Source organism: Myxocyprinus asiaticus, chromosome 2, assembly GCF_019703515.2.
Source record: "Myxocyprinus asiaticus isolate MX2 ecotype Aquarium Trade chromosome 2, UBuf_Myxa_2, whole genome shotgun sequence".
Classification (NCBI taxonomy): domain Eukaryota; kingdom Metazoa; phylum Chordata; class Actinopteri; order Cypriniformes; family Catostomidae; genus Myxocyprinus; species Myxocyprinus asiaticus.
The window spans coordinates 59,328,904-59,342,264 of NC_059345.1; the positions used below are offsets into that span (position 1 = coordinate 59,328,904).

The following is a 13,361-nucleotide window of genomic DNA, read 5'->3' on the forward strand; positions in this document are numbered from 1 at the left end:
AATCAATTTTGATATTTTGACTGAGAGGTCTCAAAATAACAGTCAGGAGAAACAACATTTTTAATCACTTGAAATAAATACTCCAGTACATGCATAATAAAAAATTAGGGGGTGGGCAAAAAAAAAGAAAGAAAAAAAAGCACACTGAAATATAATTAAAAGTTTTGTAAATAGTGTAAAACCTATGGCACACACTCAAAGCAGCTTTAACTCATTACAAATTCACACATGGAGCACAAGCATGAACATGAACTCTGAATTTCTACACGTCTCAAATGACATCCTTTCAACAATACACTGAGGTAAACTTTCAATTTTATTTTATTAAGGCTTCTGTTTAAATTACCACTTATGACCAAATTTGTAACCGACAGAGGGTAACATAGATTTGCAGTAGTTGTCAGTTTTAGTAATTTTTTCCTCAAATCACACCCAGCATAAAAAAAAAAAAAACTATAAATGTCACCTCTGACCTCAAGATGAGTAAAGCCGTCTGCCATAAAGAGTTAATTTAGACGCATAAAAACTACATTTTCTCAACAGGGTCATATTATGTGGGAAAAAACCTGAATAGATTCTTTGGTACTAATGTGCCGTGGGGTTGGTGCTGTGTATGTTAAGGAGTTTTAATTCACAGAATGAGAGTTAACTGGCGGTAGAGTTCTGGGTGAGGATCGTTCTCTTAGTGCCTGAGAAAGCAGCGTGCATCCGTCCGAGACGGCGCAAGCAGAGTTCCGCAGTCGCTCCCGGTAGATGGGCATCTGGGAGCTGCTCTCGGGATGCTGAGAGATATCCCTCAGGCCTTGGGTCAGGAGCACGCAGGCCGACACGACGCTCATGGCTCCACCAAGAATGGCCGTTTGCACCCCCTTTCCTTCGGGGGTGATGCTGGCTGCTTTTCCAAGAAACTGCGGTTCAGTGGCGAAACCTACCAAGGCGTGCACCGCCTGCACGAGTGGTCCGCTGAACAGGATGCAGCGGTTGCGGGTCAGCTCGCTTGGATAGGCCTTTACTTCCCTCACACATGCCAAGAGAGCCGAAGCACTCGTGCTCATGCACTTGACACTGGCTTTGAACTGCTCCTTGGCAAACTTGTCCTTAGATTTATCACTGGCCAGGGAGGATGCGTCTGTAAGGGTGGTGAGGTTCTTTAGAATGTTCTGCGACAACTCTAGAAGGAGCTGTGGCGTCAGGTCAGCCAGAGCCGTCAGGCGAAGAATGTTGCAGGCCTGCTCCACTTCATGCCGGCACCGGGTGACTTTATAGCGGTCCACCAAGCCGGGAACAGCAGCTTGTGAGCCTGGGGTCTCCACAGCTGCCAAATATGCTGCGTGTGCTGAATACTCCGTCAGTGAGACCACGAGGTCCCCCATCTCAACCAGTCGATCCCCAACCTCCACAAATTTCCCCATGTTGAGCTGGCTCTGAATGTCATGAACAATAATAGACAACTCTTTCGTTCTGGCGATCACCGTGTCGCGACATTTCTCAAAAGTCTCTGCTACTGGCAGGCCATCGCAGTGGACCACTGGCCTGGTCTCACTGGACAATAGGAGGAGGTCTGCTACCAGCTGCATTTTGCTTTTGCATGCATCACAGATGGATGAAAGTCTTTTCCTTTGTTGCAAGCTGCCACTTAGGATGTTGGTAGGAACCTTACTATCTGATTTTCCCGAGCCACTACTAGCCATAGTAGGGTGCTCACACTAATATTCAAAATTTTATTTTCTTTTTTTTTTCAAAATAAAGAGTACAACACACGCTCAATTATGCGAACATGTAACTTATGACATTTTCTTCAGTCTGAAAGAGATTCCCAAACCTTCTCTGGGAAGTATTAAAAACTGGCCAAAGAGTCTTCAATAATGTCCTTCAAAAAATATTGACAAAGTCCTCTATTAAGCTTCTTTGCAAACACACAGGTCAATTTTATTTGAGTAGACATTTGCTAACGCATAATAATATTAAACTTCACTAAATGTAAGTGTGAGAATAAGGGCCTGACTTCTGATGAAAGAAATAAAACCTAAAAATGTGGGCAAAAAGAGGCTCAGGAGAGCTAGAATTAAATCCCTTCAAAAACTCTGAATTGCCCAACATTTAAATAAACAGATTTTACTGTTAATGACGAGGAGGGACACAAATCAAATTCACAACTACCTTTCTTCAGGTAGGCTACAGTCTGGTCGGTTTCACAGGTAGATTCTGTCAATGTTGCTCCAAAACGGCAAGAAACCATAAACTCTTTTAAAAGGCTACTGCAGTGCCATATGAGAGGATGCCCAAATGAAGGCAAAGTGCAGGTTGACTGACAGACTTCCAGAATTGCAAACTTCTGGCTTGTTGAATCGGTTCCATCTATTGTTTTATTTCTTAAACGCGACATGCAAATTAAATGCATTTAAATTAATGTCCGGCAGAATGGCGATGACCATATAGCTGAACACGTACGACCCTCCGACCAAAGCGCGAGCGCCGACCGAGCGCCCCGCTTCTTCTCCACCTTCATCCCACGACACCTCCAAAATCCATTAAACTCTCCCAAACGTCTTTCAACCTTTTTTTTTTTCGTACACAATCCAAGTTCTTTGGGCAAACTCAGTTCCTTATGCATATCTATTGTCCATACTCCCTCCTCAACAGAAAAGCAACGGTTGTCCAGTCGCAGAAAGTTTCACTTTTACTTTCCATTTCTTTAACGCTTGACCAAAGGTCGGTCGCTTTTTCCACGACCGAGGACGTTCAGTAACGAACTTTAGTCGCTATGAGACTCTTACGGCGGTTGTAGTCTCCCGCTACATCTTGCGTATGAGGAAGCGGCGGGAGGGTGTGGCTGAATAGCCTGTTAGCTTTCCTCAAACTCTGACTCTTTTAAACACTCTACAACCATTATTCCAGGTCAAAGAGCATTTACATGAAGCAAAATCTCTCATTTTAATGAATCAGCTGCCCGACCGATACGCTCATTTGTCTGAGGTAATGTTCGCCGCGTAAAAAGTTGCGTTCATTCTTCACCAGTCATTGTTTCCCGAGGCCCCGACGTGAGACTCAACTACCGGTCTGAGTGCAAAAGTTACACCCAGCCGTTGCCAGAGCAATTACGTTTGCTCTCTTCTGTTTCCTCTCTTTGTTTTTGCCGTTTATTCTAGTTTGCGCTTCCCTATATATCCAACAGGTACTCTCGCGTGTGGGTATTTACTACTTTTACAACGTTTGCATTCAGAGCGGCATATCGAGATTTATTTTTTTGTTTAGCGGAAACGCCGGCAGTATTATTTTTCACGTTTTGAATGCTATTTCTGAACTGGAATTATTTATTTATTTATTTTTTATTAATTACCGCCACATTTCAATGCTCGATTGAGAAAAGTTCAAGTGCTTAAGTATACAGGAATCACAACATTTATAAATAACAACCAACAAAGAACTTGTCAAATATTTATTTATTTATTTTTGCCTTTACTCAACACCTTTTGCATTGTGTTGGAGGAGTTTGTTGGTACGTATACTTATTTGTGTTGAGGTGTCTTTACTGGTATTTTTCATTGATCTATGAGTTCAGTGAGTTCTAATTATTCGCTTGTAACTTTTTCCCCCCTACCGCGCTCGTAAACAAATACAAACTATCTTCAAAACAGCATATACATCTCGGGAAGGGAAATATGATTCACCGCTGCAAAAACTGACGTAAATACAGTAAAGTACTTCTCATTGGACAAAAGCAGACATTGGGAATGTGAAGGAGCCAATAGGAAATAACAGGGAGGAGCCGCTTCCCTGAAAACTCTCCTTCTTTAAACACGAGAATGGGTCTCGAAGCATTTAAAAGCGAAAGAACCAACGGTAAAGACACTGGATCTAAATACTGCAGAATTAGAATACCCCCAACATATTAAAAGGACTTACCGAAATAATAATTAACGGTAAAAGAGACGCTGGTTCAAATGTATGCTTTGACATTGTGTTCTGTAACAGTCCATTGACCAGTTTAAAACAACAGATGTTCTTCATATTAAATGTAGAGCCCTGATGTAGACCTTGTTTGGTCTTTATTCAATTCTAAATGGATAAAGCCACTGAATTAGACAACGCATTTGTATGTAGTGCTTAAGATCTGGGCTGGGGGCTGAGACTGCAAATACTGCATGTTCTGCAGCTGCGCGGGGCACTGTGCCATTGGGTGGGGTGTCCTGAGAGGAAACAGTTCAGATTCTGTTGAATGAGCCTACACTTCATGTGCGTCCCATGCACAAGCACTTTAGAGGGTGGGGCCCAGCCACTAAAGTGCAGAGCTGCAAGAGCATGAAATAATTCAATATGCAACAGTTTTATTTTCATTACCTGTTAATTTGGTATCAAAATAATTAAGCTTTAACAGGCTTGTTGTAACCCTCTTGTGTTTGTCAGTATGTACAGTATTTTCCTAAATCTTTATTCACTGGAGGCAATGGATATTGAAACTAAAATATTTAGTATGTGTGTTATTTTACAGACCAGAGCTTGCCTGAAGCAGGTCATTCAATGTGTGAAGGATATAATCTGCAGTGGGGATGTGTTTTATGTGTTCTGTAGCTGGGTGTGCTAATAGGTTGAACAAATTCATCAATAAGGCAAGTTCTGTAGAAGAATGGTGTCCAAACTAAAGAACATAATTGGCAATGTATCCCAAATCACTCTACAGAATATTTGTTGTCATAAAGAACATCTTTTATTAACATTCTCTTTACTATTGCCATTAGTGGTTATATTCATAAAATAAACTGTAATACTAAACAAGCTTTAAATGTCTGTGCTTGTTCCTTTCTTGTTCACTATCAAGCAAATTTAAGTCTAGATTAATGGAGCAGTAATGTAATACATATATGTTCTACATACTTCATAGTCTAAACACTGATCAATTTAAGGTTCTATGTTAAGGTTTATAGCCTTATTAACTTTTTATGGCTTCATAATATACTTAGCCTCATTAATATACCATTGAAGTCACATGCCTGCATCAAAAATGTTTACATTGCTGACTCGTTATAATAATACCATACTAAATTAAAACGAATGCCTTTTCTGTATTGGCTTCTGCATTTGCTACTATTACAACATGCATTACTAGCATTTGGACTCTACCATACAAATATATAATTTCTTGTGAACAAATGCAGTATATGATATGTGTTTGTGTCAGTGGCGATTTCTCAGGGCCAGCAAAGCCTTCTCTGCTGACGTGACATGCCTAATAAATACATATTTTTTTCATTCTCATTGACCTTTCTGCCTATGCATTGTCAATCGCTTTCTACTCCTAATTCATCTACAAAAGAATAGCAAAAAACAAAAAGTTTATCCAATCAAAATTTATTATTCGATGCTTACAAGCAAAGCATGACAACTGTTTCACAAATCGCATACCCGAAGCCATGCCGAAGCAGCGCGTGAGTCTGAGCTACACCCTGTCAGGCCTTCAGAATTTCCGCAGAATCCCTCAACAGTGTAAGTGAATAGGCATCTAAAGTTAGATTGCCAGATTTACCAGCCAATCAGATTGATTGATTTGTTCTTGGTGGGTGTGGTCTTTAGGATATGTCCTTAGCTTATTCTTGGTATTAGACCTCCTTGGTTCTGGTTTCGTGCGTGGACGTGTTATTAAAATGTCAGTTGGTATTATTAGTTGACTGCCATATAATGTATGATAAGGCATATGGTGTCTTATTCATTGTGAAACTGTGTTTTCTTAATGGCATGAATCGCACTGAAGGCCTAGACTTAAAAGGCATGGGCCGCTTTGTGTGTGTGGGTGGGTTTGGGTGATTTACGAGGACATTTATTTAGGTTACAAACTGGTAATTACAAGGGTATTATGCTATAAATATGGTTTATGAGGACATTTCTAAAAGCTTAAAAAACATACTAAACGATGTTTATTATTATTATTATTATTATTATTATTATTATTTATTTATTTATTTTATGTAAAAATACAGAAAGTTTTTTGTGAAGGTTAGGTTTAAGGGTAGGGTTAGGGTTAGGGTTAGGGGATAGAATCTATAGTTCGTACAGTATAAAAATCATTATGACTTTGGAGAGCCCTCATAAAGATAGCCGCACCAACATGTTTGTGTGTGTGTGTGTGTGTGTGTGTGTGTGTGTGTGTGTGTGTAGAAATCATAAAGTATATTTAAGATCATCCATAAAAGACATCCCGTAAATGCATGCAACCATCTGTAGATACTAACTATTTGTAATATATATGTTTCTGCCATACTTCAACTGAAGATATAGGACACTTTTAGAAGTACATGATATTTTATTTTATTTTTCAGGACGACACGCCTCTCTCAAAAAACCCTATGATGAGGCGAAATATTTCATCCAATCAGCGAGCTCCAGGTTTAAACATGGCGTCTCCCGTCAGCTGCAAAACAGTATCAGTGTTTCTTTTTCTCATATTATTCTTATCGGTACATTGTATAGACACTAAATCTAAGAAGAAGAAGGACATACGGGATTATAATGACGCTGATATGGCAAGACTACTGGAGGAGTGGGAGGTATGTTGACAATGGAACAGAACACACTCTGCTGCGGGAGAGAACGGGGTTAGTTGTCGCATGGGGAATTTGTCACAAGGGCTATATCTCAGTAACCACCATGGTATACATTGATATAAGTGTCAACTATATGGATATATAGATTTTAACCTAAATGTTGAACTGTGTTCTCAGGACAAAAGTATTTTTCATAAATGTTAGATCGGGGCAAGTTATCACATTTTATTGGGACAGGATTTATATGTTTTGTGTTGCTGTACAATTGCAGCATACAAAGGCTGTTTAACTGCATTATAGTTTGTTTTGTTGCGAAAATCTTTTTGTTTTCTATCACTGTCAGATGTATTTTTCTGTATTATTGTATATTATAATAGGTTTTTTCCACAATATCACTTATCTTATTCTTTCTTGTGTTCAGTTGTAGTATACTTCTTTTTTTTCTTTCTGTTTCACATGATAGAAAAACAGTCAGAACAGTGGATTTGGTGGAAATGAGGCCTTATTGACATCTCTTAACGTATTTTTAATTTGTAGTACTCTCTGTCTCGCATATTTTCTTTTTTTTAACATAAATAAATGTGGACACAGCTTGTGCATTCAATTATCCAATATTAAGAGCAGGCAGGTAGTCAACTGGGCTTTTTAGAAGAATGGCAGAGCAAAGCGCACACTGTGTCATCAAAGGATGTGAAACTCGGACTAGAAAATGGTCAATTTAATGTTAAGAAACCAAATTCAGGCAAGTCAAATTGCCGTCATTTTCACACATCACCTGATAACAGCAATAACAGAAAATAAAGCATTCTTTGTGTACACTTGTTGTCTATTTGTATGACTTTTGCTCTATATGGAAAATAAATGCGGGGTAGCGAGAATGGGAGAGGTGGGGAAGAAAATCCCTAACACTGAGTAAAATTCAGGGGGCGCGTTCGGGTGTGGGATAGAAATTTGCGGGAGCGGGATGGAAAAAACAGTTCCGTGCAGACCTCTACTTTGTAGCTCCAAAAATTACATAAAGGAAACATAAAAGTAATCCATATGACTCCAGTGGTTAAATCCATATCTTCAGAAGAGACATGATAGGTGTGGGTAAGAAACAGATCAAAATTTAAGTCATTTTATTACTCTAAATCTCCACTTTCACTTTTAGATGTAAAGGTGAAACTAAACAGGGACCACATGTGGTTTTTAGATGTAAAAGTGAAAGGGGAGATTTAGAGTAAAAAAAGGACTTAAATTGTAAAAATCTGTTTCCCACACACACCTATCATATCGCTTTTAAAGCTATGGATTTAACCACTGGAGTTATATGGATTACTTTTATGTTTTCTTTATGTGATTTTTGGAGCTACAAAGGTCTGATCACCATTCACTTGCATGTTATGGACCTACAGAGCTGAGATATTCGTCTAAAAAAATGTATTTGTGTTCTGTTGAAGAAAGAAAGTCATACACATATGGCATGAGGGTGAATAAATGATGAGGACATTTTCATTTTTGGGTGAACTATCCCTTTAAAGTTTGAAAATATTTGCTGTTTTATTACCCCTCATTCACAAGGTAAGAAAGTTCACACATTACCCTTTTTGTAACACCTCAACAAGAATTTGACCTTAATTGTTCATGAGACACACATTGCACATTTTTTACTTAAAAATGTGCAATCACGTTTGGCAGTGGTGGCTGAAAGGACCGAAAATAAAGCAAACAGGCCAAGCACATGTTGTAAGATTGAGCAGATTGTTTTGTCATAGAACCCCCAGTGGTAAATTTAGAATAAGAATGCTAGTTCAAAGGTTAGGAGTAGATTTACTGTTATCTATAATTTTATAATGCTCAATCGGTCAAAAATGTATTCTATCAGGGCATTGTGACAACGATAAGATCAAGGTTTTGTGTAAAATGCATCGATGAGATGCTGTTTTGCTTCCTGTTTGGCATCATTGCAAACAATTTAATCAATGTGTTTTTAGAGAATATTGTTAAACAACAAAAATCCATTAGGTGGGTTTTGTAAAACTTGTTTTTAATGTTATCTGATCCAATTTTGTTCACACCAAATCTGTTCGAAATGGTGGAAAGGGGTTTGGCATTTTTGGTAAGCATTTTATTCCACAAGCCCCCAGGAATATCTGGAGAATATATATTATTATTATTGTTATTATTATTTTATTTTATGTTTTTTTATTTATTTATTTATTTTTTGCCAAATATCAGTGAATAAAACTTTGCCATTACATCTTTTTTTAATTTTTTTTTTTATGTATTGCTTCTCTGAAACTTATTTTGCTTGATGCAGAAAGATGATGACATAGAGGAGGGTGACTTACCAGAGCACAAAAGGTCTCCTCCACCCATCGACTTCTCCAAAATAGATGCATCCAAACCAGAGGAGCTCCTGAAGATGTCCAAAAAAGGAAAGACCCTGATGGTGTTTGCATCTGTGTCAGGAAACCCAACAGAGAAAGAAACCGAAGAGATCACCAGCCTGTGGCAGGGAAGCCTCTTCAATGCCAACTTTGATGTTCAAAGGTATCAACCATATTTCCGTACAGATAAAATGGCAACAACAAGTATTTGGACACTGTAGTCACACTTAAATTGCCTGAATGCCATTGCAAACAAATTATGCTAGTCCTTTTCTTCTCAAGCCAACGTTTTTGCATTAACTTTTAACCAACGGATACAAGGTGATTTTTAGTGGATGTATTAAGTCAGTTCCCCTCAAGTTAACACAGGTGTCCAAGCAGAGTAACCGCAGATGTAGGTCTGGACATTAACGAAGGACATGTTCCACTAACCTTTGAAAATGAGAAAGTTAAATATATATATATATATATATATATATATATATATATATATATATATATATATATATATATATATATATATATATATATACAGGTGCTGGTCATATAATTAGAATATCATCAAAAAGTTGATTTATTTCACTAATTCCATTCAAAAAGTGAAACTTGTATATTATATTCATTCCTTACACACAGACTGATATATTTCAAATGTTTATTTCTTTTAATTTTGATGATTATAACTGACAACTAAGGAAAATCCCAAATTCAGTATCTCAGAAAATTAGAATATTGTGAAAAGGTTCAATATTGAAGACACCTGGTGCCACACTCTAATCAGCTAATTAACTCAAAACACCTGCAAAGGCCTTTAAATGGTCTCTCAGTCTAGTTCTGTATGCTACACAATCATGGGGAAGACTGCTGACTTGACAGTTGTCCAAAAGACGACCATTGACACGTTGCACAAGGAGGGCAAGACACAAAAGGTCATTGCAAAAGAGGCTGGCTGTTCACAGAGCTCTGTGTCCAAGCACATTAATAGAGAGGCGAAGGGAAGGAAAAGATGTGGTAGAAAAAAGTGTACAAGCAATAGGGATAACCGCACCCTGGAGAGGATTGTGAAACAAAACCCATTCAAAAATGTGGGGGAGAACCACTACGCACAGACGTATGCAAGACATGGGTTTCAGCTGTCGCATTCCTTGTGTCAAGCCACTCTTGAACAACAGACAGCGTCTGAAGCGTCTCGCCTGGGCTAAAGACAAAAAGGACTGGACTGCTGCTGAGTGGTCCAAAGTTATGTTCTCTGATGAAAGTAAATTTTGCATTTCCTTTGGAAATCAGGGTCCCAGAGTCTGGAGGAAGAGAGGAGAGGCACACAATCCACGTTGCTTGAGGTCCAGTGTAAAGTTTCCACAGTCAGTGATGGTTTGGGGTGCCATGTCATCTGCTGGTGTTGGTCCACTGTGTTTTCTGAGGTCCAAGGTCAACGCAGCCGTATACCAGGAAGTTTTAGAGCACTTCATGCTTCCTGCTGCTGACCAACTTTATGGAGATGCAGATTTCATTTTCCAACAGGACTTGGCACCTGCACACAGTGCCAAAGCAACCAGTATCTGGTTTAAGGACCATGGTATCCCTGTTCTTAATTGGCCAGCAAACTTGCCTGACCTTAACCCCATAGAAAATCTATGGGGTATTGTGAAGAGGAAGATGCGATATGCCAGACCCAACAATGCAGAAGAGCTGAAGACCACTATCAGAGCAACCTGGGCTCTCATAACACCTGAGCAGTGCCACAGACTGATCGACTCCATGCCACACCGCATTGCTGCAGTAATTCAGGCAAAAGGAGCCCCAACTAAGTATTGAGTGCTGTACATGCTCATACTTTTCATGTTCATACTTTTCAGTTGGCCAAGATTTCTAAAAATCCTTTCTTTGTATTGGTCTTAAGTAATATTCTAATTTTCTGAGATACTGAATTTGGGATTTTCCTTAGTTGTCAGTTGTAATCATCAAAATTAAAAGAAATAAACATTTGAAATATATCAGTCTGTGTGTAATGAATGAATATAATATACAAGTTTCACTTTTTGAATGGAATTAGTGAAATAAATCAACTTTTTGATGATATTCTAATTATATGACCAGCACCTGTATATATATATATATATATATATATACACTATATTGCCAAAAGTATTCGCTCACCCATCCAAATAATTGAATTCAGGTGTTCCAATCACTTCCATGGCCACAGGTGTATAAAATGAAGCACCTAGGCATGCAGACTGCTTCTACAAACATTTGTGAAAGAATGGGCCGCTCTCAGGAGCTCAGTGAATTCCAGCGTGGTACTGTGATAGGATGCCACCTGTGCAACAAGTCCAGTCGTGAAATTTCCTCACTACTAAATATTCCACAGTCAACTGTCAGTGGTATTATAACAAAGTGGAAGCGATTGGGAATGACAGCAACTCATCCACGAAGTGGTAGGCCACGTAAAATGACAGAGCGGGGTCAGCGGATGCTGAGGCGCATAGTGCGCAGAGGTCGCCAACTTTCTGCAGAGTCAATCGCTACAGACCTCCAAAGTTCATGTGGCCTTCAGATTAGCTCAAGAACAGTGCGTAGAGAGCTTCATGGAATGGGTTTCCATGGCCGAGCAGCTGCATCCAAGCCATACATCACCAAGTGCAATGCAAAGCGTCGGATGCAGTGGTGTAAAGCACGCCGCCACTGGACTCTAGAGCAGTGGAGACGCGTTCTTTGGAGTGACAAATCACGCTTCTCCATCTGGCAACCTGATTGACGAGTCTGGGTTTGGCGGTTGCCAGGAGAACGGTACTTGTCTGACTGCATTGTGCCAACTGTGAAGTTTGGTGGAGGGGGATTATGGTGTGGGGTTGTTTTTCATGAGCTGGGCTTGGCCCCTTAGTTCCAGTGAAAGGAACTCTGAATGCTTCAGCATACCAAGAGATTTTGGACAATTCCATGCTCCTAACTTTGTGGGAACAGTTTGGGGATGGCCCCTTCCTGTTCCAACGTGACTGCGCACCAGTGCACAAAGCAAGGTCCATAAAGACATGGATGAGCGAGTTTGGTGTGGAAGAACTTGACTGGCCTGCACAGAGTCCTGACCTCAACCCGACAGAGCACCTTTGGGATGAATTAGAGCGAAGACTGCGAGCCAGGCCTTCTCGTCCAACATCAGTGTCTGACCTCACAAATGCGCTTCTGGAAGAATGGTCAAAAATTCCCATAAACACACTCCTAAACCTTGTGGAAAGCCTTCCCAGAAGAGTTGAAGCTGTTATAGCTGCAAAGGGTGGGCCGACGTCATATTAAACCCTATGGATTAAGAATGGGATGTCACTTAAGTTCATATGCGTCTCAAGGCAGATGAGCGAATACTTTTGGCAATATAGTGTATATATATATATATTATATTTTACTTCATTCTGAACAATATAGGCCTATCTATTTTTATATAGTTTTAAACCTGACAAGCTTCTTTTTGTGAAATGTTTTGCTTGAAAATTGTATTGATACTACATTACATGCCCAAAAGTATACAGGCTGTGGACCTTCATGTGTGTTTTGTTGTCTTGATGGATGCCTTTAGACAAATGCTAGAAATTTTGGTTGGCATAGATATGAATTAGGGATCCTGTGTGTCTTGAATTGATTTTATGGGATAGTCAAGAACAACCTTCATTTCTCAAGTTCTCCTAAATAACATCACTCTTTTTGATCTCTTAAAACAGAATCACTTTAGTTGTTTTTTTTGTTCATCAGATTTGTTGTTGGATCTAACCGTGTCATCTTCATGCTGCGTGATGGGAGCTACGCCTGGGAGATTAAAGACTTCCTGGTGGCTCAGAACCGGTGCGAGGATGTAACTGTGGAGGGACAGGTGTACCCTGGGAAAGCTGCCAAGAAAGATGGAAAGGAGCAAAACAAGACCAAGAAGAAGGGAGACAAGAAAGCAGCCAACCGAGCACATAAAAGCAAGCAGGAGCTATGATAAACATGCCTCTAAGGCCTAATGTCTTAATAGAACACGGAACTGAAAAAAAGTTTCGCTAACAGGTGTTACCAGTTTACTTGATGCCAAGGTCACTAGAGGCTGACTGAGTTAAATGAAGTCAAATCATCAATCTTTGATTTAGAACTTTTTCGAATTTTTCCGATTTCACCTCATTTTTTCACAGGATGTCATTTGAATTCAAGAATAAACCACTTTTATAATTACTTGCATTGCATTGATTATTGGTGTCAAACATCTTTGCTCATGTCCATGTGTCTTCAAATGTAAACAAATTAATAAAAATGCAGTGCTTGAAGGAATGTTCAATACAAAGTGAGCTCTGTAGACAACATCTGTGGCATAATGATGATTACCAAAGACAAAAAACATTTCAGTCTAACGTTAAAATACAAATTGTTTTGAAAGTATAGCCACAAGATTTAAATATTATACATGCTAACATGAGACTAGTGT

General features: G+C 39.2%; 2 protein-coding genes across 2 annotated transcripts; one reads left to right on the forward strand and one right to left on the reverse strand.

Annotated features, from left to right (window-relative positions):
• Positions 1-303: 303 nt before the first annotated feature.
• Positions 304-3,223, reverse strand: LOC127453123 (talin rod domain-containing protein 1-like). The gene has a single exon (XM_051719256.1). It carries the CDS (start codon positions 1,689-1,691, stop codon positions 627-629), a length of 1,065 nt encoding a protein of 354 aa, XP_051575216.1. The 5' UTR covers positions 1,692-3,223; the 3' UTR covers positions 304-626.
• A 3,134-nt stretch (positions 3,224-6,357) lies between these two features.
• Positions 6,358-13,112, forward strand: LOC127453249 (LRP chaperone MESD-like). Its single transcript, XM_051719497.1, has 3 exons — positions 6,358-6,542; positions 8,842-9,074; positions 12,656-13,112. Exons 1-3 carry the CDS (start codon positions 6,390-6,392, stop codon positions 12,882-12,884), a joined length of 615 nt encoding a protein of 204 aa, XP_051575457.1. The 5' UTR covers positions 6,358-6,389; the 3' UTR covers positions 12,885-13,112.
• The last annotated feature ends 249 nt before the right edge of the window (positions 13,113-13,361 follow it).